This window comes from Neodiprion fabricii, chromosome 4 (assembly GCF_021155785.1).
Source record: "Neodiprion fabricii isolate iyNeoFabr1 chromosome 4, iyNeoFabr1.1, whole genome shotgun sequence".
NCBI lineage: Eukaryota > Metazoa > Arthropoda > Insecta > Hymenoptera > Diprionidae > Neodiprion > Neodiprion fabricii.
In genome coordinates this window covers 6,454,671-6,477,805 of record NC_060242.1, presented here as the reverse complement: position 1 = coordinate 6,477,805, position 23,135 = coordinate 6,454,671, and the positions used below count along the sequence as shown (strand labels likewise).

General features: G+C 34.7%; 2 protein-coding genes across 6 annotated transcripts in view; one reads left to right on the top strand and one right to left on the bottom strand.

Moving 5' to 3' along the window:
• Window positions 1–23,135, bottom strand: part of LOC124181327 — a 121,784-nt gene that overhangs the window by 40,947 nt on the left and 57,702 nt on the right. The window lies entirely within an intron of this gene.
• The window catches only part of LOC124181310, a 64,037-nt gene that overhangs the window by 1,757 nt on the left and 39,145 nt on the right, over window positions 1–23,135 (top strand). For all 3 annotated transcript variants that reach the window (XM_046567751.1, XM_046567752.1, XM_046567753.1), the window contains exon 2: window positions 3,198–3,296. In XM_046567751.1, the coding sequence (XP_046423707.1) occupies window positions 3,286–3,296 (11 nt within the window). In that variant the 5' untranslated portion in view covers window positions 3,198–3,285. The remainder of the gene's footprint in view (window positions 1–3,197; window positions 3,297–23,135) is intronic.

The following is a 23,135-nucleotide window of genomic DNA, read 5'->3' as shown; positions in this document are numbered from 1 at the left end:
GATTCAATAATGACGTCAACAGATTGTCACGTTTTTTCCTCAAAAGCATTACTGAATCATTGTTATCGTTAAACAAACCGATGTTAATTATGACCAGGCTTACGATTAAAAGTGTTTCTAACGGTGTGATCTGTTAAATTTGTTCAAGATAAATGCAAGTTGCAGCTGCGATGTAGATAACTAATAAATTGTTTCCAATTTTCAATCATGCGTGACACGATCATGTGAGGACAAATTTGGTCGCCAAAAATTATGTTTAGACAAAATTTGTGGATATTATATTATAATAATTATTAATTATATCCTCTCAAGCGATACACTACGATAAAAAAAAGTATGAAATTTTATACATACATGTGTACAATGTTTACGCATCACGCGTTATAAACATTTTTGTTTGCAATAAAAGAAACCTGAGCGAGATATTATGTAAACTTCCGTACAACAATAAACAGACGTCCAAGATATATGATATCGTACATTATCGCATGGAAATTTCACGCGCGAGGAATTCTTTGCCGTAAAGCAGTTTTAATATCAATACAACGCGAAACAATCGTTATTTTATGTTTTATACGTATATGTAAAATATGCAATGACAAAGAGAGAGAAAAGCAGTTTTTGTTATTTATTCATTTCGAGCGAATCGTATTTTTTCATCTATTTATTATTATTCTTTCTTGTCCTTAGTTTTTCGTTAGAAAATTTTCCACATTTTTACTACATATATATATTTTTTTATACATATATTTATATATATATTTGCAAGTACGCGTGTTTTTGAATTATTTTCATTTTATTTCGTTACTTTTCAGAGTAAATGAGTATAAAAATTTTGTTATTTCAGTAAATTGAATTCGAATCGCTCCGCGCGTCGAAAGGAAATAAACGAACGAACGAATAAAAATCGTCAACGATAGAAACGTCAAAAACCAGATTAGCAGCCAATTTTTACGATATCTGACAGGTGAATGTACCGGTAAATTACAGTGAATATTTTCAAGGTCGTATCTAATCGAACTTTCAGATTATATTCATTTACCTCTGGAGTTCGTCCTTAGCCTTTTTTTACTGTTGTTTCTGCAACGTTTAAGTATATTTATACATGTAACTTACACATGGCGCGTAACAATTAGACGGTGCAAAAAATTACCTCTGAAATTTATTTTATGAGGGTATACTTGTCACCGAATAATATTCCAAAAGCTACGATAGTTGAAATAGAAATGTTGGAAGATAAAAATTTTTCACTCGATTTTGTTATTGCTTCGAAAAGGTTGGTGACACGAATATTAATATTTGAATGTCAATTCGATTATACGGTGTATTTTGAATAGAATTGAAAAACAAAAATATTGATATCGTAAAGAAGAGTTTCAATAACGATTTTTTTTTTATATCATATTGCTTTAAAATTGTCGAAAATCTAGTTTATTCGTTCGATTTCAGTCGACGATGGTTCATTTTATTCAGAAAACTATTTTCTAGGATGTCAGAAAATAGTTTTGCGATTAAAATGAGCTAATCTTCTAACTTGACTTGAACTCGACTCGACTTTGAAATCAATTCGCAAAAAACAGTTTTCCGAGTAAAATGAGCTAATCTTCGAACTTGACTTGAACTCGACTCGACTTTGAAATCAATTCGCAAAAAACAGTTTTCCGAGTAAAATGAGCTAATCTTCGAACTTGACTTGAACTTGACTCGACTTTGAAACGAATTCGCAAAAAATAGTTTTCCGAGTAAAATGAGCTAATCTTCGAACTTGACTTGAACTTGACTCGACTTTGAAACGAATTCGCGAAAAATAGTTTTCCGAGTAAAATGAGCTAATCTTCGAACTTGACTTGAACTTGACTCGACTTTGAAACGAATTCGCAAAAAATAGTTTTCCGAGTAAAGTGAGCTAATCTTCTGACTTGACTTGAACTTGACTTGCCTCTGAAATTCGTATAAAATGTTTTTCCGAATAAAATGATTCACCTTAGAATAAAATCGAACGAATCTACCAGATTTTGAACCGAATCATCAATATCCATGCTTTTGCTTAGAATTCGAATATATCAATTAATTTTACGTTTAAAGAAATCTTCCCAGCTCAAGAAGGTAATAATTTGACGAATAACCGACGTACGACTGTCTCGTAATAAAATCAATAAATAGTATCAATCCTTGGCAAAAAAAATCCCGGTGAAAAATTTCTGTCGAAATATACTAAAGTATATTTATAGATCCGATGGTAGAATTTTCGTCCGGGTGAAAAATTACGAGTAGGAAAATACAGAATAAGCATGGAATAGATTGGTCCGTGCAAACAAATACATATATATATACATAATGCTACCTTCCATGGCTGTTTAGATACACGGAGGAAATGTGGCTCCTGCATATCCGTCTACAGTTTTCAATCATCCGAAAAATGCGCAGTCTGCACGTATAGGACTGCGGGTTTTTTTATTTATAGACGGACGGAATGTGTGTATACGTTAAGAGACTCGTTCTTCGCGTAGGCGCGGTCCAAAAACTTGCTTGCGCCGATGCGCAATTTTATGTAAGCATGTGTAATTTAGGCAAGGCATGTAAGGTTTTTCAAAAATTCAATCGAACTCCAGTGAAAAGGTCTGAGCTGATTGATAAGTAATTAAGTAATATTCAAGGCCATATTCGGAACATGGAAGTAATTTTTTTTTTTTTTTTAGCTAGTTTTAAAATTTTAATTACCGTTACGTGGAGAAAAAGAAGGCAAAAGAAATTCTTCGAAGAGAAAAAAGAAGACGAATTTTTCGTACGAATTATCACGTTCAATGGATACATATATATATAATATCTTTTTATCTACAACGTCCCTAATTTATTAATTCTTGCATCGTGGGTCGGAAGAAATAATAAAATTTTGTGCAACGAAAATTGTAAAAAAATTCCACAACAAAATCAAATCGAAGACAACCGATTTAACAATTTTTATGCATTGAAAACATAATCACCATGCTATAACGACGCAAAAAAATTAATTTTTCCAAAAAACAAAACAGATATATTATACTATATACATATCCCTCTTACTGTCCAAAAATTAAATCTTATGCGAAGTAAAGAGGAAAAAAAGAAGAAAGAAAAAAGTAGGATCGTTCGGACAATGTTAACGACTGGAAAAAGCATTTCAATTTTAGATGAATTTTTCTTTTTTCTCATCACAGGTCCATTATAGATCAATTCGGCTCGATCACATCGCGGACGAATGAGCTGCTCGTGATTTACCGGATCCGCAGACGAGTGTGAAGAACGATGACAATAGGGTGAGATGAAATTTTCATAATTTTTATGATATTTGTCGACGTTGAATGATGAATGAATATCAATTAGCCTTCGGCGTGTAAAATCGACCGATGAAAAAAAAAAAATAAACATTACTATTTTCAGGTAATTAAATTCAAGTGATGCGTACAACGATAAATAAAAAATTTAACTGTTCACTGTACAGTTTTTGACTATGCGTTACACGTCGTTATCTTGCTATTACTGAGAAATATATATTTATCGCAATAACGAGAAAATGTAATCTTGACAATTATTATGATCGTGACGACGATGACTAATTTAGTTGCATCCTCTTTTCTTAAGATTGCGACAATATTTAAGTTTATTTCTGTCGCTTACACTGCAATTTTCTTCGCCTATAACCGTCGGTGAAAAAGAATTGAATTACTCACGGTGTGCGATTTTTTTATAACTATTAAAAAGAGAACAAAATCTCGTATAAATTTGTCATACGGAAGCGGATTGTATCGCATTAAGACTATAATCTCAGTTCTTTCTTCGACAAAATAATCATCAGGGTTATAATAATCAACTAAATATTCCATCAGAGTCGGTTCATTTAATATGACGTAATGGAATAATGGATGAGTGACGTCACGCGTTGTCGTAAGCCGATCTCTTCGTTTTATTTTTCTCTTTCTATTTCGTCTTATTGCATATTCTTTTTTTTTCCATCTCGTTTAAAACCCGCACCTGAACATACATGCAAAGTTTACAAACGCCTCGCCGTTAAAACCTCTGGATAATGAAAATACAACGATTCTCGAGGTGTTCGAATATATTTGTGACAAATGTCGACGGAAAACGAGAAAAAGGAAAAAACAAACAAGTTATACGCACGGCATGGGGCCGGCTTATTATTTCGATTTTCTTTTTTTTCATTCAACTTACTTCGTTATTTTTAAATTTTTTGCGCATAAAACGAAGCTGAGAAAACACACAGCGTATTATAAGCAAATCGGTATTATATTTTCTCGTACAATCACGGTGTTAACAATAAACTTGAAAACACGCTTATTATCTCTCGCAATAACTTTTATATGCATTATTATTATTTTTTTTTTTTTTTTTTTTTTTCAAACGATGTAACAAATACGGGTGAGTTGAAGAAGAATTTTTCAACGTTTTTTAAAACGTTCGAATAATTTTCATCGCTGAAGGGATAAACGAAATTGCATTTTATTTTACCGCTCTTTGGTATTCCGACCGTTCAATGACACCAAAAATCGTTCCGTTAGTTTTTTTCATTTCCCACACGAAATGAAAACTCCATTTTCGACAAGGACTCAAATATTTGTACCAAATTTTACAGAAAATCGATAACTCGGATATAACAAATTAAATCATATCTTGGAATCAGAGAGGGGTTGTTAAATAAATTTTCACTGACAAATGGGAGTGCGTTTTTCCGCTAGTACCTTCGGGTAAAAACTCTGTGGCAAATCTAATATCTAAACATCCGATCTAGATCTATACCACGTGGAATGCCCCGTATATTATACAATCTACGATTAATCGTTCTTCAATCGCTCGATTCGTCCATTCATCGTTTTTCCACTTATTGTTAATCGGTACTTCTGATTGCCATTCGTTTTTTCCTATAACCCGATCGAATAATCAGCCGTTTTTTGTTTTTTTATTTTTTTTTTTTTTTTTCCGACTAACCGATTACCGGTAAAAGCAATTTACCGGCCGAGCTCTAAGATTAATCGATCAATCGTTCAGCGTTAGTCAAGATCGAGCGGCTCGCCGAGTGATTCCAGGAATGGGAGAACATCCCTCGATAATATCATCTTCCCAACTCTCAGCTATCGTCTAGTCAACCCTTTCCTTCCCTTCAGAAGCGACACCGCGGTGGATGAGAAACTCATATAAGGCTGTAGATGATGGCTGTCCGAGTGTGCGTCGAGTCAAAATATATCGGTGAATAGACCAGGAAATGATGCAGGGCTGAACGAACTTTTTTCACCATCTCGACGAAACCCCATCGCCACCTTTCCTTTCATCGCGTATTTTCTCTCTATGTAGGCGTAGGTGATATGTACACATACATACATATATGTATTATACGAGGAACTTATGAAGCACGATTTTAGTTTCGCCTACAAGTTCACCGAATACATGAAGTCAGGGATCCTGGTGAAGAATTTACGCCGTTCTTGGTAATAATTAATTATATGAAACCATCGTGCATTTGTTTAGGTAATTATTTCGATTGAAATATATATATATGTATTAGGGTGAGATAAAAAAAAAACTAACCTATAGAATCTATGGTCTTGAAAGGACCTATTTATTGAAAAAAAAAGTTCTCCCGTTTGGAAAATTTTTTAGCTCAATTTCAAAAGGTGTCGCTGGCCATTTGAAATTTCTCATTTAAATAATACGCAAAATAAAATTTCTTTCATCAAAAATGCTGTAACTATTGAACCGTTTGAAATACAAAAAATTTCCAAGCACATTCTTGCGGGTCATTAAATTCTCTAAAAAAAGATCCTGGAGTTGATTTTTGATTTGAACCAAGTTCTAACAACAATTAAAAAGAATATTAATGTTTAAAAGTGCGATAAAAAAGAAATAAATGAGTTAAAACTCTATTACTTTGACGAATCTGGTTTATAAACAACATCTTTCACACACCTTGTTTCATTTTAGTTCAAGTTTTTTCATTTAGTACGGATATTTTCAATCGTAGATTCCTAAAACTGCATATTTCTGCTTTCCTTCGACTTTCACGGACCCCAAGTATGCGAATTTTCAAGTCTAGAAAATCAGATCGAGGGTCTTTTCTTAGAGAATTTAATGCCCTGTAAGAATATGCCTTGAAATTTTTTTGATCTCGAACGGTTCAAAAGTTGTAGCATTTTTAATGAAAAAAAATTTGTTTTGCTTGTTATTTAAATGGGAAATTTCAAACGGCCAGCGACACCTTTTAAAATTGAGTTAAAAATGTTTCCAAACGGGTGAATTTTTTCTTTCTTTTTTTTTCTCAGTCCCTTTAAGACCATAGATTCGTTAGATTAGTTTCTTTGGCTCACCCTAACATATATGTATAAAAATCGAATAATTATGACAATTTCACGTTATGAGACCGAATCAATACGCGGTAATTGAATAAAGTCAACAATTTACATTGATTCTGCACGGTAAATCCATAGATATAACAGTTACTCTCGATCTGACGAATGGTTAAAAGAACAGTCGAGTGATGATCGATAATATGATTCATTCGTTCAAAATGAGGTCGTAAGAAAAAAACGATACATTATTTTATCGATATGATTAAGAAATCTGTAATTAAATCGAAAAAATTTAATCACGGATCGTATTTTTGTTAATTCCTAGTGAAAACCAACCACAAAAACATTTCCAATGGTAGTAGAAACAAGTTGCTCAACGTCTGCGACATCGTTTTTCGTACCGACTATTACCTATAGACGATACCCGGCCAATGAGTGCGTCTATCTTGTAAATCGATGTCATTGACAATCCGCTCTATGAATAATTCATCGAGTGTCTGTCGAATGCGATGCCACTGATTACTGGTCAAGGTCGCTGCGAATTGCTACGAGACTTTGAACCACGGAGAGACTAACGATTGCCGGTTTGTAATTCCCTCGGAGTTCCTCCCTTACTTTCAACACCTGGCTGTTTTGCCCGAGGCTGATGAGACACGAAGTTGCGTGAATTTATCGTCGGAATTCCAATGAGAAACGTTGGGTCAGAATAATCAGTCAAAGATTGAAAATTCTCGTTATTTATTACTTATTTATTTATTTCTTTCTTCCTTTTTTTTTTCGTTATTTTTGCCGCACACTTTTGAAATATTTTCATTATTTGACGTTACTGAAAAATCTAGTTACACGCTCTCGACGTTCTTTTAATCGTACGATCGATGTTGTCATAATTTCCGATGTTATTTGGGAAAAAAGATTGCAAAAGTAACGTTGAAGGAAAAAAAAAAAAAAAAAAAAAACGGATTATTGTTTCGACAGCAAGAGAATTTACTATACGCGATCGTACCAAGTATTTAAATGATTGCCTTGAATCGCATTTTATTGTAATTTCAACACTGTTTAAACATTACCGTAACGATATTCGTTCTAAAATAATTTACCGGTACGATTCTAGCGATGCTTGTTTTTAGATTCAAACAAATCTCGTGTCTAAGTAAAGTTTTGAAACATTTGTTTATCATATTCGGTTCTAAAAACGATTAATTACCCAAAAAAAAAAGTAAACCATCTTTTGGGGTTTTCGATCCTGACTGCGTAGATTCGCAGGCGTCGATCATACAAATCTGACTTGAATTTCATCGAGAGTCATCGTCCTCGGTTTAAAAATAGCCTTAGATTAACGATCAATTAACGTTAATCGCCGGAATTCGCATACCGGGTAAAAATTGAGAATTATCGGAGAGCGGCTAGAATGAGATAACACAATGAACGTAATCGATTACACTTGTTCGCTATTTTCATTATTTCGATATATTTTTATCCTGCATCGCCTTTCCCTCTTTTCTTCAGTTTCAATCTTCGTAGAGAGAAGACGAAAAAAAAAAAAAAAAAAAAAAAAGAAAAAAAAAAACCCGTCAAGAGCGACCTTCCTAAAGTAGAATACACACCACGTGCCATATCGCAAGTATACATTTAAGATAAAATTAGGTTACAGCCGAACCGCTTCAAGGAGCGTGACTAGGGATTTAAGGGCCCCGAGGCAAGGACGCAAAAATTGGGCCCACCGGGTTGAATAATGAAAAATATTTTTCTGTAGCCTACCCTTCATCGCTCCATAAATTTTTTTCTTTTTCAATACAACAGCAACACGTTAGATTCACGGATTCTACACACTGTAAACTAAAATTACAATTTATCCAAAGAAGATATTTTACATATTTGACTAAGCAATCGATGTAACTGTATTAATACAGTTACGATATTAAATCGCAACAAACATTTGAAATGGAAAATATCAGAAGCGCAATTTGGCGGCATCTGGTGGCAAATCAACGAACTATAATTAATAATCAAACCTTGCGGAATGCGTCTGAAGACAGTTCGAATACAAAAGAGCGAAGCATCGCGATTACAAATCCGAATAAAATATTACGACGTCATTTTTTACCCTCTGTCTCGGTGCCCCGTTTGACCCAGCCTAGTTACGCCCCTGGCCGTTTCTCGCTACCGCCATTCTATTTTAGTACATGCGCATTTGCACACACGCGTATATACGTGTCGATATATATGTGTAGATTCTATTTGTTTTCTCATGTTTTTTCACCGATTTTTCTTTCACTTATTTCTTCTCACTGTATCCTTCGAAAGACGTTTTATGTCGGTAGATCTGGGTTGTTGAAAGATTACGTAATCACCTACCGACACGGTCAAAGGTTTTAATTAAGTAGGTTTAACTGTTTAATTCTAGACGACGAGGTGTAGATTTGATTTTAATTTTGTTCTGATTTCCAATCTGCCGATACGAATTTGTTTTCTTTTTTTTTTGTTTTCAAACACACAGCGAAATCATTGTTAGAAACATTTTCTACACTGAGAAAAAATTCATTCGTTACAGTAACTGGAAAAATTGAGTAAAACAGGAATCGTTAAAAAAACTGTTTGAATATTGTTGGAATTACGAAAAACTTTTTTAGTCAAACAAGGCTTTAACGTCAATTTATTTATCGTTGCACGAGCGTTAAATTTTCGCAACAGTTGCAAGAAAATATAGCAACAGCGATCGTAATGAGAAAGAATAGCAACGGATACCAGACTTTCCGGCAACGGCTAGAAAACTAATTTTCATTTTGTACCTAGAACTATATTTTTTGACTGTGGTAAAAAAATGAAAATATTTAAGGACCGAGCGGTAACCGAAACTAAAAATTTCTCTCAGTGTACGTACCGTAATAAATTTGTCGACTATATTAATTATTTTCGATCCGAATGGTATTTTTTTCTTCTATCTTTTAGCATTACACATGATGCAGAGTACGAATCTTTTCGATTACATATTTTCCACACCCTCGGTTATTAATTTTTTTTTTTTTTTTATATGAATTTATTTGTATTTCTCGACTCAGTTTTAGCTTCTCCAAATCAAATCAGCTAATTTCATTATCTTTTTCAATCCGTATATTTTTTTGCGCACATCAAAGAAACGTTCTTCTTATCTCTCGCGTTTTTCATCTGCGGATGTATGAAATAATCAAAAATTCAAGTCTCAACGTAGGAACGAATTTCACCAGTATGACATAATTATAAAATTTCACCGATAAATTGGCATTATTTTTGTGTAAAAAATGAATAGAAATTCCTTCATCGCCGGATTTCTTTCAAAGTCCTTCCGTGACATGTGTTACGAATTAACAGGCCGGTACCAGATTAATTAATAATACAAAAAAAAAAAAAAATTAATTAATAACGTCAGTAGAAACGATTGTTCAGATTGTTTTTTTTTTATTTTTACCTCAAACTTCTTTTTACGCGTAACAATTTATAACTTTCATTCGGCTCCAGAGTGATAGGAAAAATTATAAGATAATTTTTTAACCGGCGTAAATTTTTCTCTCCATTGTGTATATTTTACTTCTTCATCTTACAATAAATTTCGTTTTCCTGACGTTCAATATCGCGAACTTTGCCGGAATGCATATTGCGCAACGTCATGCCTGCATGTAACAACGTAATTAGGAGGAAATAGAGAGAAACGAACGTTTTGCCCATGGATCAAGTGGCGAAGGGTGAAAAATATTACCCCGATTTAGCAGGACAAAGGTGTCGCGTTGTTCGCTGCTCGGTTTTATAAATAACGAACGTTGCCTGATCGGAATATAAAGTGACGTGAAAAATAGACCGCCTACAACCTGCCTAATTATGGTACACGATGTAAAATATAACGCATATTCTATATCTACCAATAATTTGGGAAAAACGCCGTTGAAATATCGCTGTCAATATTTGTTTGTTTGTTTTTTTTTCCAAAATTTTATCAATATTTGTGAAATCGCTGATGGGAAGTGGTTGAGATTCCGAATTTGAAAAGTTCGGAAAACGCCAGATTCCAAATGTTTTTTTTTTTTTGTTTTATTTGACGAAACATCAAATTTTCGAGATGTCCGAAACTCGACGGTCAAAATTCCGAAACGAGAAAATGCTGAAAGATCGTAACTGCGACAATTCAAAGTTCCGAAAGTTCGTACATTAGAAAATTTAAAGGCTTGGTGAAATTTCGCCACTTTGATCTTTCTTTGTTTCGGATTTTCGATATTTTTACGTCCTAAATCCTGGTCATTCTGATTCTCGGTTTTTTCTGATATTTTCCACCAACTCGTCGAGTAAATTACGCTGTACGAGTATATTTTAATTATCGAAATTTCACTCCGTCGAAACTTTATTTTTCCGAATTTTAATCTACCGGAACTTTGAGCCAATCGGCTTTCCGACCATTCGAAACTTTGTTGTTTCTTCAAAGTTTGATTTCCTTACTTCAAGTTTCGCCACTGAATAATTCGTAACTAGGCGCTTTCGGAACTTTTCAAATTCCGAACTCCGACCCCGTCCCTTGTTAATTCATAACTTTTCGTCGTATTGCTAAAAAAAAAAAAAAAAAATTTTCATTAACAGTTCAAATGCGAAAACATCCATGTCAAAATTTCCTCAATATTTCTTTTACTTTCCATCCTAATATTACCTCAAAATATAAAAAAAAACAAAGTTCGCAAACTGCAATGAGCGATTCAACTTTAATATTTGTTATTATTATACACAAGTAACGTTTATGCAATCCTAGCCTGAAACGAGGTACATCCAAACGCTGTTTATGACGATGAAAACCTCGCGTTATTTCTCCGTCACTCATGCCTTGTATATTATACATTATACCAGCATACTTTCCTGACGTATAATAATTATATGCGGTAGAAAATGAGGTTCGGCGCCTTTGACGCTACAGAGCGAAGTTTGCGGCTATTTTTTTTTTTTTTTGTGTTTTTCCAACAACTTTTATCTTCATGCAACAAGTTTTGTCACCAATTTGTCTGCATGGTGTAAACGTACTTGGATTAGAAGAATATTTCGAATATTTGTAATTGTATGGAATGAAAATTGTCTTGTTTCAAAGCGAATCTATCAACGGTTATTATTATTACTATTATTGTTACACGAGAAGCAGGAATTCGAAATTTCGTCGGGTCGACGACGCGACTTGAGAATAAATCTGCACGGTATGAGAAAAAGCTGAGACTGCGAAACGTAGCGAGTATAATAATTAAGAGCTGACAATTATCGCAACGTTGTTGTAAATTATTACACGTACTTATGTTACATGTAAGTTTTGGACGCATCCGAGTCACGCGAGCAAAAAGATGCAATTTAACGGTGAAGCTAAATTCTTCGTCCCCGATATGGTTGTGTTTACAGTATAGTTACACGGAACGCAGTTAAAGCTAGAGAATTTACCTGCGAATTATTAACGTGACACTCGAGTTATGAAAATTCTAACAACGTCTAATCGTGTTGTTATCTTGTTTTTGTATTTTTCGCAAGAAAAAATTTTACCTCGATAACAGGGATTTATAAAAGAAAGTATTACTAGACGACAAAAAGAAATATGACCAATCAAAAGTTTTAAATGTAGAAAAATTGGTAAAATAATGAGATTTTTCTCCGACGTTGTCTAGTTACAACGAGATGTTCGCAGTTAAAATTCAGTGTCTCAACTTTTTTTCACACTCTATCGCGACAACTTTTAGACAACGATTTCGTATGAGGAACTTTTTTGACCTGGCTCTGTATCCGATGCGTCAAGAAATACCGATTAAAAATTAAAAAAAGTATCGTCGGATCGAAAGTACGTAGAAGTTTCAAAATCATTAGAATTGATCATACCGAAGTAAAATTTTCCTCTCTGGTAATCATGACTAATTAATTACATGCGCAGGTGTGAACGCAGAGTGATTTGCATTTGTTAGAATTTCTATTCCGTTCAAACGCATATTTACGCAAACCTTTGTCGAGACGACTGATTTATATTCTCACTCTGTTGTTCGTTATTTTTTATTTTTTTTCCTTACGTCTTTGTACGGAGAATTCAATCGCCGAGAATTTCTGCAATCTATAAAAGAACTCTCGTTATATTTCGCTCGAAACTCGAAACAAAAAAAAAAAAAATTGTTCCCATCAACGTTATATAATCAATTCTCAAACTTGTGATTATTGTTTTTGTATATGTACGGGATCGAATAAAATTTTCCAGATACCATGAGCAAATCGAATTTTGTATATAAATAGCAAAAAAAAAAAAAAAAAGAAACAAAAGGTGTCCAATAAATAAATTCCTCGATTAACGCGAATTTTGAAAATCACGGTTACTAAAGTAAAAAAAAGGTCGCGGCGACAATTATGCTCAAATAATATTCTAAAATCAAATATTATCACAGAGAACAATCTTTGATCATAGTTAACCATAACCATAATACTTGACACAAACCTTAACCTGACAATAGTAATTATATTACAGGTTTACTAAAGGTATATATTTTATAAGAAAAGTTTTCAACGACACGATCGCCTCGGTATATTTTCTTCTCGGTAAAAAAGCAGCCGTTATACATAAAACATCGCGTGCACTTACGGCTAGCTAAAAGTAATCAACTAAAGTCGTGAAACATGAGAAAAAGAAAAAAAAAAAAAAAAAAAAGTGTGACAGACAAAATGGTTGAAAATACGTGATAAAAAGAAAAAGAAAAAAATTTTAAATTACCCCGCGTTTATACATATTATATACATGTATATATTTATATTTATATATATGTGTGCACAAGTGCAACTGAGGTAATTCACGTTTTCTACAAGCGTATCTCCGCGCGTAAGGGACAATGTAATCAACGTGTAACCCTGAGTAATCGCATGATCCGAGTGACGAGGTCTCAAGGGATCCGGAGAACAGACGTTATTATTCGCGATACCGACGACTGCGCCGAGTTTCTTCGGAAAACAAGACGCTGCGCTTGCTTGAAGCTTGCGGGAAAACGATTCTCTCAGCACGTAGAGAGATAAACACCGAGCAACAACTTTGCAAGATCGAAGATTTTGAAAATTCATCATTTGCATGCTTCAATGATTATAATTTAATACGATATTTATATAATGAATACAATTTCTTATTCTTTCTCTGTATTTACACATTTGTATAATTTGTTGCTGGGTAAATCGTTAGCGAATTGAAAGTTATAATTTAGAATCGGATAGGATCTCAGTTTTAATGAAATAAATCTTTCGACATTTTCACGCTGGATTTATTCTATTCGATAACGAATTTCGATTTACTTTGATAATGGTTAATTTAAACTGTACTGTTTAATATGCATTGTATACATAGCTGATTGAATGAATAAAAATTACAATATTTATACAATGTTTGTTATAATCTGACGATGAATTATTTCTTGTATACCTGGATGTTTTTTACTCATTAACTGCAGATGTTCTAAGATTTTTAGAAAATGTGTTAATTTGTGGCAGTTTCTCATTGCAATATTCAGCGCAATCGTGCAACGAATCTTTTCTCATCGTAAAGGTGATACAGGTAAACTTATAATCACGGCCCGCATTAATATGTAAATACATACTTTTGTTTAAATAATTATCATTCCTTATTTGGTTTCCTAAAAAAATAAAAAAAAAATGTGATGTTTGGAACTAGAAAATGTAGTTTCTATTTTCCATATTTTTACCAAATTTTAGATTTTTAATTCTGTATTACATGCACGTATTACATTTATCCGGGCCCTGCTTATAATCATGTAAATTCCAGTAAATTAACGTATTTCGTCAAAATCTAGTACAAAACCGCTTTGCAGTCTCGACAGCGTATAGATACGTATAAAAATGGAAAAAAAATTGCGATGGCGAATCCATTGTAAAACACGAAATCCGTCGGCTTACCTAATCCGTCGAGGTTGAAAGCCGAGTGATTAAACGTCGGTAAATCAGATATCGATTTGACCCCGAGGTGAATGTGTATGCATGCACCTTACACGACATCCGCTATCTCTCTGTGAAATAGACATACCTAGGTAAACCGATATCCCTAGGAATGCACAGTCGGAGGTTGCGACTACATGTACAAGACGAATTGCAGACTCGTTGCGTGAAATTCGTCAAAGGTTTTATCGGGAATTAATGCACAGCGTGCGGGGTTAATTTTAATAAGCAATATGGCGCCGAAAACTTAGCCATCGAAAGCTGATGGTTTCGGGTCAATTACGCGTACAGAAAAGTACAGACAAGTTTGCGCAAGCTGGGAGGCTTTTGTTTATTTACCTGTAATGAAATTACCGCGAGAAACTCGATTAATCGCGTCTTTTGAAACTAAATATGGCTCGGTTAGAGTGACGCTTTGTGTTTTTGCTACCAGATGTCGCATTTTCACTGCCGCCGATATTACAGTGGTTTGTATGATCGACGATTAACGATCGGTCGGCATTATAGTGATGCCGGAGCATCGACCGAGTAGCTTTAAAATGACAAAAAAAATAAAATAAAATTCACCAGGCGGTGAATTTGTTACAAGCTAATTAGAGATATTTTAGAGTTAAAACGTGTTGAATTTTGATCATCGAGAAGAGTTCTAACAATCGATGAAAACATTGTAAATATAATTGAGGTAAATTCACACTCGATTCGAGGTTATGATAGGTACGCTACTTTACAGCTGAATCAGACAATCTTTTTCGTATCTTTATCAGTTTTCCAAACCATCATGACTGCGAAACTTCCATTAGAAAATCCTATCGTTTTCCAAAGTTTCGTGAGATTTCCAGACAAGAGAAAAAAGTCTAAAATATGGTTTGCTGAGTTCGTCGGTAAAACAGAATTTATTTCTGCCGATTCTATAATATGCATCACAATTTTTTTCCACGGTTCTCGGGTGTTCACGATTCCTACCAGACCAAGATCTCGTTTATTTCACTCTTCAGCATCGCTGATAAACTACTTCTTCATCTCTCTTTAAAGAACCGTAGTTTATTTTTTTCAACTTTAAACCGTTCAGCTCTGACCCCTTAAATTTAATGTATATTTACCATAGTTTTATTCAGTTTATTCGATTGGATTCTGGTTTTCGTCCGCGGAGTTTAACCGCCTTCTCCCTAAGCCTTTGCTATTCCATTTGCGTAAAAATAATAACCAATCGTTATCCTTCAAAAATTACACAGTTATTTCGAGATTGTGGGTGATAATCCTGAGGTAAATTACCGGCCACACAAGGCTGTAGATAGAGAAGGAATTTTTTTTACTTAATTTTGTTAAACCGGTATAAATCAGGTACACTGAGGGAAATTTTTAGTTCCGGTTACCGCTAGATCCTCAACTATTTTCATTTTTTACCACAATCGAAAAATATACTTCTAGGTACAAAATGAAAATTAGTTTTCCACCTTTTACCGGAAAGTCTGGTATACGTTGCTATTCTTTCTCATTACGATCACTGCTGCTATATTTTCTTGCAACTGTTGCGAAAATTTATTTTTTAAAAAAGTAGAGTAAACCTCACAAACTGATCTTGCGTTGCAATAACCAAAAAAGGATGTTTACTCGTACCTCGTTTTTCGTAATTCCAACAATATTCAAACAATTTTTTCAACGATACCTGCTTTACTGAAATTTTCTAGTTACTATAACAAATGTTTTCTCAGTGTAACAAACCTACAAATAATTTCGCCTAACGAAGATGAAAGAGATGCTTTCCTCTGTAATCAGTACCTACATATGTATAAAAAAAAAAAAAGAAAAAAAAAAACAAACAAACAGTATTTCAGATTATATTTCAACGAAATCGTGAAAAATCCGAATTACGAATACCAGGAATACGTATACAAGTATCAGAGGCATTATAATTGGACTCCGATGACTTCGCGGAACGAATTTGATTACCCGGAAGAATATAAAATAAAGAATAAAATCTGTGGCAAGAATATAAAACGCAAAGTTTGGGGACGGTGCTTCAACGACCTCAACTTCAACAGGAGTGTAATAAATTAGGTAATTGCGATATCTGTACGGTACACAGACACACACACACGCATACGCATGCAGTTGACGACGAAGCAAATGGTCGTGCATAACTCGGCCAGCATGATCCCTATAACCGGCCATGCCGTGAGTGCAATTCACTCGACACGCACCGGTTGTATTATATTGCTCCAGAGATGCCGCGTCGTCGAATTAGGGATAAGATTAAGGACGTATCAGGTGTACAGTCTGGACGAAAAATCTACAATACGGAGAAATGACGAAAACAGATGTTTCGATTTCACACGTATACGCGAATTAATTTATGCGATCGGTATTGTCGGAGAAAACTTTCGTCTGGTCTGTGAATATGCTGGAAACAAGTTTGAAAACCAGAATTTTTATCGAAATAGCTTAGTATAATAATTAATAACTGGTGCGAAACGGGTTACATTATCAAGCAAATTATTCGCATAGTCTGTGCGATTTTAACGAACAATCATTCGTAATATCGTTTGTAACTGAATTCTGATAATAAATAAAAAGCTTCGTTTAGATTTTTGATAAAAATGAATATTATTTGAAGTATTGATTTGTTGTTACCAACAATTTTTTTTTCTTCTTTTAATCCGTTAAAGAGCTTGAGAAGAATTCAAGTTCACACAATATTTGTATGTACATAAAATAATCCATTTGCAAACAAAATTAAACGTGATTCGTTGAAATTGAATATTACTATGCAGTTCTTCATTTTTATTTTTTTTTTTCTCTCATAAATGAAAAAAAAAAAAAACGTACCGAACAGCGTTACGTCTTTGTATAAAAAATTTCTTGAAACTGTTCGTTTTCCCATATCAAGGGGACATCATTTTCATCCAATTAAATTCGATTAACTTCACACGTACTTGTCCAGGCTTTCATTTCGTGATTCTTTTTAGTTCTACTTCTTTGGACATTTGTTTCGGCCCAGACTGTACACCTGATAAATTCTTAATCTCGCCACGTCTCTACGATACATCTATATAACGTATTACCCCGTCCGAAGTCCAAAAGCTATACGTACATCCTTTGACGCAAGGTACGAAGTTTATATTTATTAACTAATCAGCGGTGAAAAAAAAATCGGTTATGCGTGAGACTGTTGGAAATGTGATTATTTTTAGTGGGTGGATCTCGTCATCGGTCGGAGAACACAATTACAACGATCAACATTTGTTCGAATTTATCGAACAACTGACATCGGAAATCATCCGCTTTTTGTCGTCACAAAAATCATCCTCATTGACTGAACATTAGAATTATTCAAAGCACGTATTTTTTATAATTCTGTTGACTCCAAATTTATCGTGGGATTTATCCGCTGTTTAATTACATAAAACCCGAAAACTTGTTCTCTATGCTGAAGTATAAATTCAATATGTGTCAACAGTTTTTATTTATTTTTAGTCAATATCAATTTCGATCACTCAAAACTTGGTATTAGGCTTTGTTCGATTGCAACACGTCTGATGGTAACTTTGACTCACGTTATCCATACACGACTTCCTTGCCGAATTATCGCTTGAATTAATACTTCACTCGGTCGTGAGAAGAAAGGCTTTTGTTGAATCAAGGAATTCGCTCTCGACTAAATCAATTTGACAAACTAAATGAATCAAAATCGTTGAATCGCAGTCACAGTATTTGGAACAAACAAAGGACACTAGATTCAAGTGAATGGACTCCAACAAAATCTGTTTTGTTGGTTCAAGAATGTCGTTCCCTCCGTGTATGGACGAATATCTTGATTTCCGACAAATTCGATCCGTAGAAAACTAATGTCGGAACAAAATGAGGACAAGTACGTTAAGATCATAAATCTCTCAAAATTCGTCAACGATTGTTTTCGTGTTAGTCGTTTTTAATACCAAAAGAAATAAAATAAAAATTTGCAAAATTTGTTCTCTCCCCCGACTCGTGTGTAACAACATGACGTATTCCTTTTTGTTGCATAACGTTTCTTCCTCATCTCTTTGACTCGATCTCGACCGCAATCTTTATTGAAAATCTTTATCCGCGGGCACTTCGAATTCTTTTCACGGTGAAAAAGAAGCGCTTCGAGTTGCTCAGAGCTCTTTCTTAACATCTCCTCTTTTTTTTTCCAACTCCCTATCAAGTAAAGACATATCGTTCGCCATTCGCCACCCCGAGACGGCGGCACATATTTTTTTTTTTTTCGTTTTTTTTTTTTTCACGAACGTCTTGGCTGATTAAGAAAACGAGAGCAGCGGGGTCGGGTTGTACGTGACGTCATCAGCGTGACAAACCAGCCTTTGTAAGGTGGAAGAAAAGGGGGCGAAGGACGAAATGCTAACCGAACTTCGTTATTTACGTTGGAATTTAGGGACTTCGGGTGAGGATTCGGCGGCGCGATATGTTGCCTGCTAATTGGCGACTTTTTCCTGGGCGAAACTCGATTTAAACTGAGGGAATGTATTATATATGGGGCATTACACGTCAAATTAGCGGTCCATTTATTTCAACCCCTTCGATTCCTATAATTTTTTTTTTTTTTTTTTTGTTTTCTAGTATTTTTATCCTCATTTAATTTCTCCGTTTTCCAAATTTTCAAAAACATCCGAATCTTCCAACTCGTACACGTAAAATACATAAAGTTTTCGAAAATTTATTTACAATTAGTCAAACCAAGTGGAAAAGAAAAATCCAAGGTGTCAAACTTTATTTCCAAGCGGTATCTTCAACTGATTGAGACAGCATCAACGTTGTGATAATTGAACAAGTTACCAGATTTCCTGCATTGGACGATTAAGAATTTGCATTTTGACACAAGCGGCGACAATTTTGTCGTTGGCGAATTGATCAAGTGCCGTTTCAACCCAATTTTCGCTTCGTTTTCGTCGAACTTAAACTTCATAAGATAGTAAAAATATCGTTCTTTTACATCCACTTCTTTTACGTATTTGAAAGAAGGATATATGATGCGTTTTATAACCTCTTGTGAGAAACAAAAGGATTGCAGCGAGCGAGAGAGAGAGAGAGAGAGAGAGAGAGAGAGAGAGAGAAGGACAACCTGTTGGAAAACATTATCAGGTGAATCGAGTTTGGTGATAAAGTAACCAAAGTCTACTGAAGCTTTTGATTTTTCCTCCACGTTTTTTAAAAAGCAAAGAAATTTCCGTTGTTTATTATTATTATTATAATCAACGCCACCATTCTTACCAGCCAATTTCCTTTTCAACATTTATTTTTGCTGTTGCGTTAACAGAATGTGACAAGTTCTATTTAATAAGAAAATGGAAGGAGAAACTTTTGCGTCAGCCGATTGATGACGATACGCATGTAGGTACGTAAGGTCCGGAGGAAAAAATGTTGTAGGTGGCTGACGGAAGGAATAAAGGAAGAAGAAACTCGTCGAGAGCTTGTCTTTGGCCTGTCTTCTGTCTTCCCGTTCGCAGGTTACATACAAATGCAAATGTCACCAGGGCTGAATAAATATGTCCCTTTCTTCAAAAAAATTTGCATAAAATCAATTTGCCAAGGTTCGCTGCTGCTTCTTCTTCTTCTTCTTCTTCCGTTCAATGTAAGTCTCGGGGAAGAAAGGTAAAAAATAATAAAAATATATACACACGGACAAAAAGGTGGGAAAAAAAAAAAAATTACAATAAAGTTATATAACGAACATAAGTATAAAAAATTATACCAACGCGATGTATACACGAGTACCTTCTCAACTTCCGGTTTCTCTTCCCTCGTATTCAATCACCGAGCCGCCACCCTCGGAATGTTTTTAATTCTTTTATATTCCTGTCTTGTTGCACTCCGCGGTTTTTCCTTTTATTTCCATATTTCCTCCCTCCAATTCATCTCGACATTTTAATTTTCACTTTCTAAACGGGCCGAGTTACGAGCCTTTCTTTCACTCATCCTGCGGCACACCCTTTGAAAATTTTAATAAAATTATTATATCGTTGTGTCGTAAAGGTTTGAATTATTCTTGGATTTAAAAAAGAAAATCTGTTATTGCGGGAAAATCCGCGGCTCGCATTTTACTCAATACATCCTCAACATTGCTCCAAACTTTCATGTTACTTGCATATCGATAATTTTTCATCGGCAAAAATACAAAGTAAATATGAAATTGAACTGAGACGATTTCAGACAATGCTGCTGAAAAAGTTTTCAATTGTTTAGCGAACTTTATGCTCTGATATAATTACAATTCGTCATACTGTAGAAAGAACTCGAAATTAATCGGAACTGGAAAAAGTAATGATAAATTTGGAAAAAAAAAAAATAATTCATTTATACGTATATTATACTGAGTAAAATTTTGAGAATGCGTTGATCGAGAAAAAAAAAGGGTTCAAATTAGGGCCGTTTTGCCTGGAATGCCCCATATATACGAAACTCGATTAGAACCTTGGAATTACATCTGTATTACGTAATAAGAAGCCGCTGATCTCATCGGGCCAATAAAAAATGTATTGTTTTAGATATAAGGTTACGAGCTGTATAGACGAAGAAAATTATATTCGGTCAATTCTTCGTCGTTGGATCTTTCTCTCCAGTCTTATGCAATCTCTTGTTTATTAATTCAAATAAAAAATTTCATTTCGTGCAACAGATAAAAGTGAGATAAATTTTATGACACCGTTAAACCATAACGAGAATATTGATTATTGTACGGTAAAATTCGCCTAGTTTAAAACTTTAATTTTTTTTTTTTTTCTCTTGCCTCAGCGAAAATTCCGCAACTAAAAATGATGCAAAGAAATTCTCAGTTACCTGAGGAACACGCTTCAGGCTTACCTTCGGCTTGCCGTAACACAAATAAACTGGTCTTGTTACGTAACAGTTGCAAATTTTTTTCCGAGTGTAACGGCAAAAACATACCGTCTTTAAACATCGAAGCTATTCTTCGCCGTTCTTTTACGTATGTCTTTTTTTTTCATATTTCGCTGTTACAACGGTGAATGATCTCCCCTGAGTCACTGCGATAATAAAACGCGACTGGGTGTTTAATATTATCGATATATAACTTCAAAAATGCGGTAGAAACAAACAGATAAATGTAATAATAAACATGGCGAAATATCACTGTCCGTAGTGTATAATTATTACACTATATCGCAATAAGCATTATGCACAAGACGTTAATTGAAATATAACCGGGAATGAGTAACGATACCGATAAACTCAAGCGGCAGCTGTCTTATCGCATTATACCTATAATATAAATAGAATTGATATGTTAATTTTAATCTTCGAGCTATTAATCACTGCAAAGCTCTTATCGCAATATATCGACTTGGACGACATTTCTTTCAATGTCCAAGCTGATTGACGATATTTTTACGGTAAATCGTGAATACCCAAACGTATGTAAACAGCTCGGTTTGACGGCATAGCAAATCTTAATGATGTCAGATCAAAACAGAAAAAAATTACGTCCATGACTCCGAGAAATATTGTTCCGCTAAAATACCTCAATTTTTTTTTTTATACCCGCAATTCATCAACCGATCAACCAATCGTCAGATTTTATCGTATATACCGAGAGAATCTCTTGAAATTTGATAATAGACCGCGCATGCGCGAGTTTTATCGGCTGTTCGCGCAGGCTGGCCATCCCGAGTTTTCAGCTGTCAAACTGATTCTGACGGCGATGCAGTTGATACGAATTTTCGAGGTTAGAATCTCAAATAATCGAGGCAGCGACTCGGAAAGGTTTGGGAAGCATTTGTTGTCGGGTCGGAAAGTCGATTCTTCAAAGAACGGTCGGAAATTAACGCTCACGCTCTTTGAAAATTCAAACGTACACATTTTGCGTAGGTTGGCCGGCCTGCATCGCAGTCAAGAATATCGCCGCGGGAAGATTTGGCCGAACAATGAGATTGAATTATTTGGCGCATGCGCGGTTGATTTTCAAGTTTCAAGATATTGTCCCGGTACATACAGTGTAAAATAAAAAAAAAAAAAATTTCTTCAACCTTTTATTATTACATCAATCGCGAACACCTGCCAAAATCTTTCTCATCAAATTTTCTCCGCTTCATGATCGTTATTATCGCTCATTCTCGAGGCGCGAGGAAATGAAACAAGGAAATGATGCAACAAGGTAAAAACTAGAGAAAAAAAAAGAAAACCCCCGGAAGGTTCGATTACCTCCTACGTGACCGTAAAAACCGAAACTCTGCGAGACCAAAGTGGGATATAAATAAAACGACTATGGTACGAGACGAGTGCAAAGAAAAGGACGAGATACGTTTCGGTGAAGTTGTTCAAGCCTGAAAACACGAAGCAATCGTAGATCGGCAACCGCTGTGTCTACGTGCATACACACCTATAAATATATGTGTGTATAAGGCAGAATACCAGAGCTGGCGCTTAATGTACCGGAATAATTGTTTCAGCCTCAGTAACACGAACAAAGCCAACCAGCTTTCAAGAGACAACGATGATGCTTCAGTGCCGGAGATATAGAGACTCCTACTAAACCTGCAGCTATGAGGGCGCAAGCATACGTCGTTATTAGTCGTTATAGCAACAATCGCAGCCCTCAAGACCATAATTTTTGTTACAAAGAACAGGGAGAAAATAGTCGTTTAGGCCTGAATTAGACCTGCAGAATTGTTAGATTCATCAACCAATATTGTCCGAATCAAGTTAGACGTATAGCTGTACCAAAGATTGTCTTTTCAAGAATTAAACCTGCAGAGTTGTTAGATCTATCAATCGATATTGTCCAAATCAAGTTAGACAAATAGCTGTACAAAGAACTATCTTTTTCAGAATCAGACCTGCGAA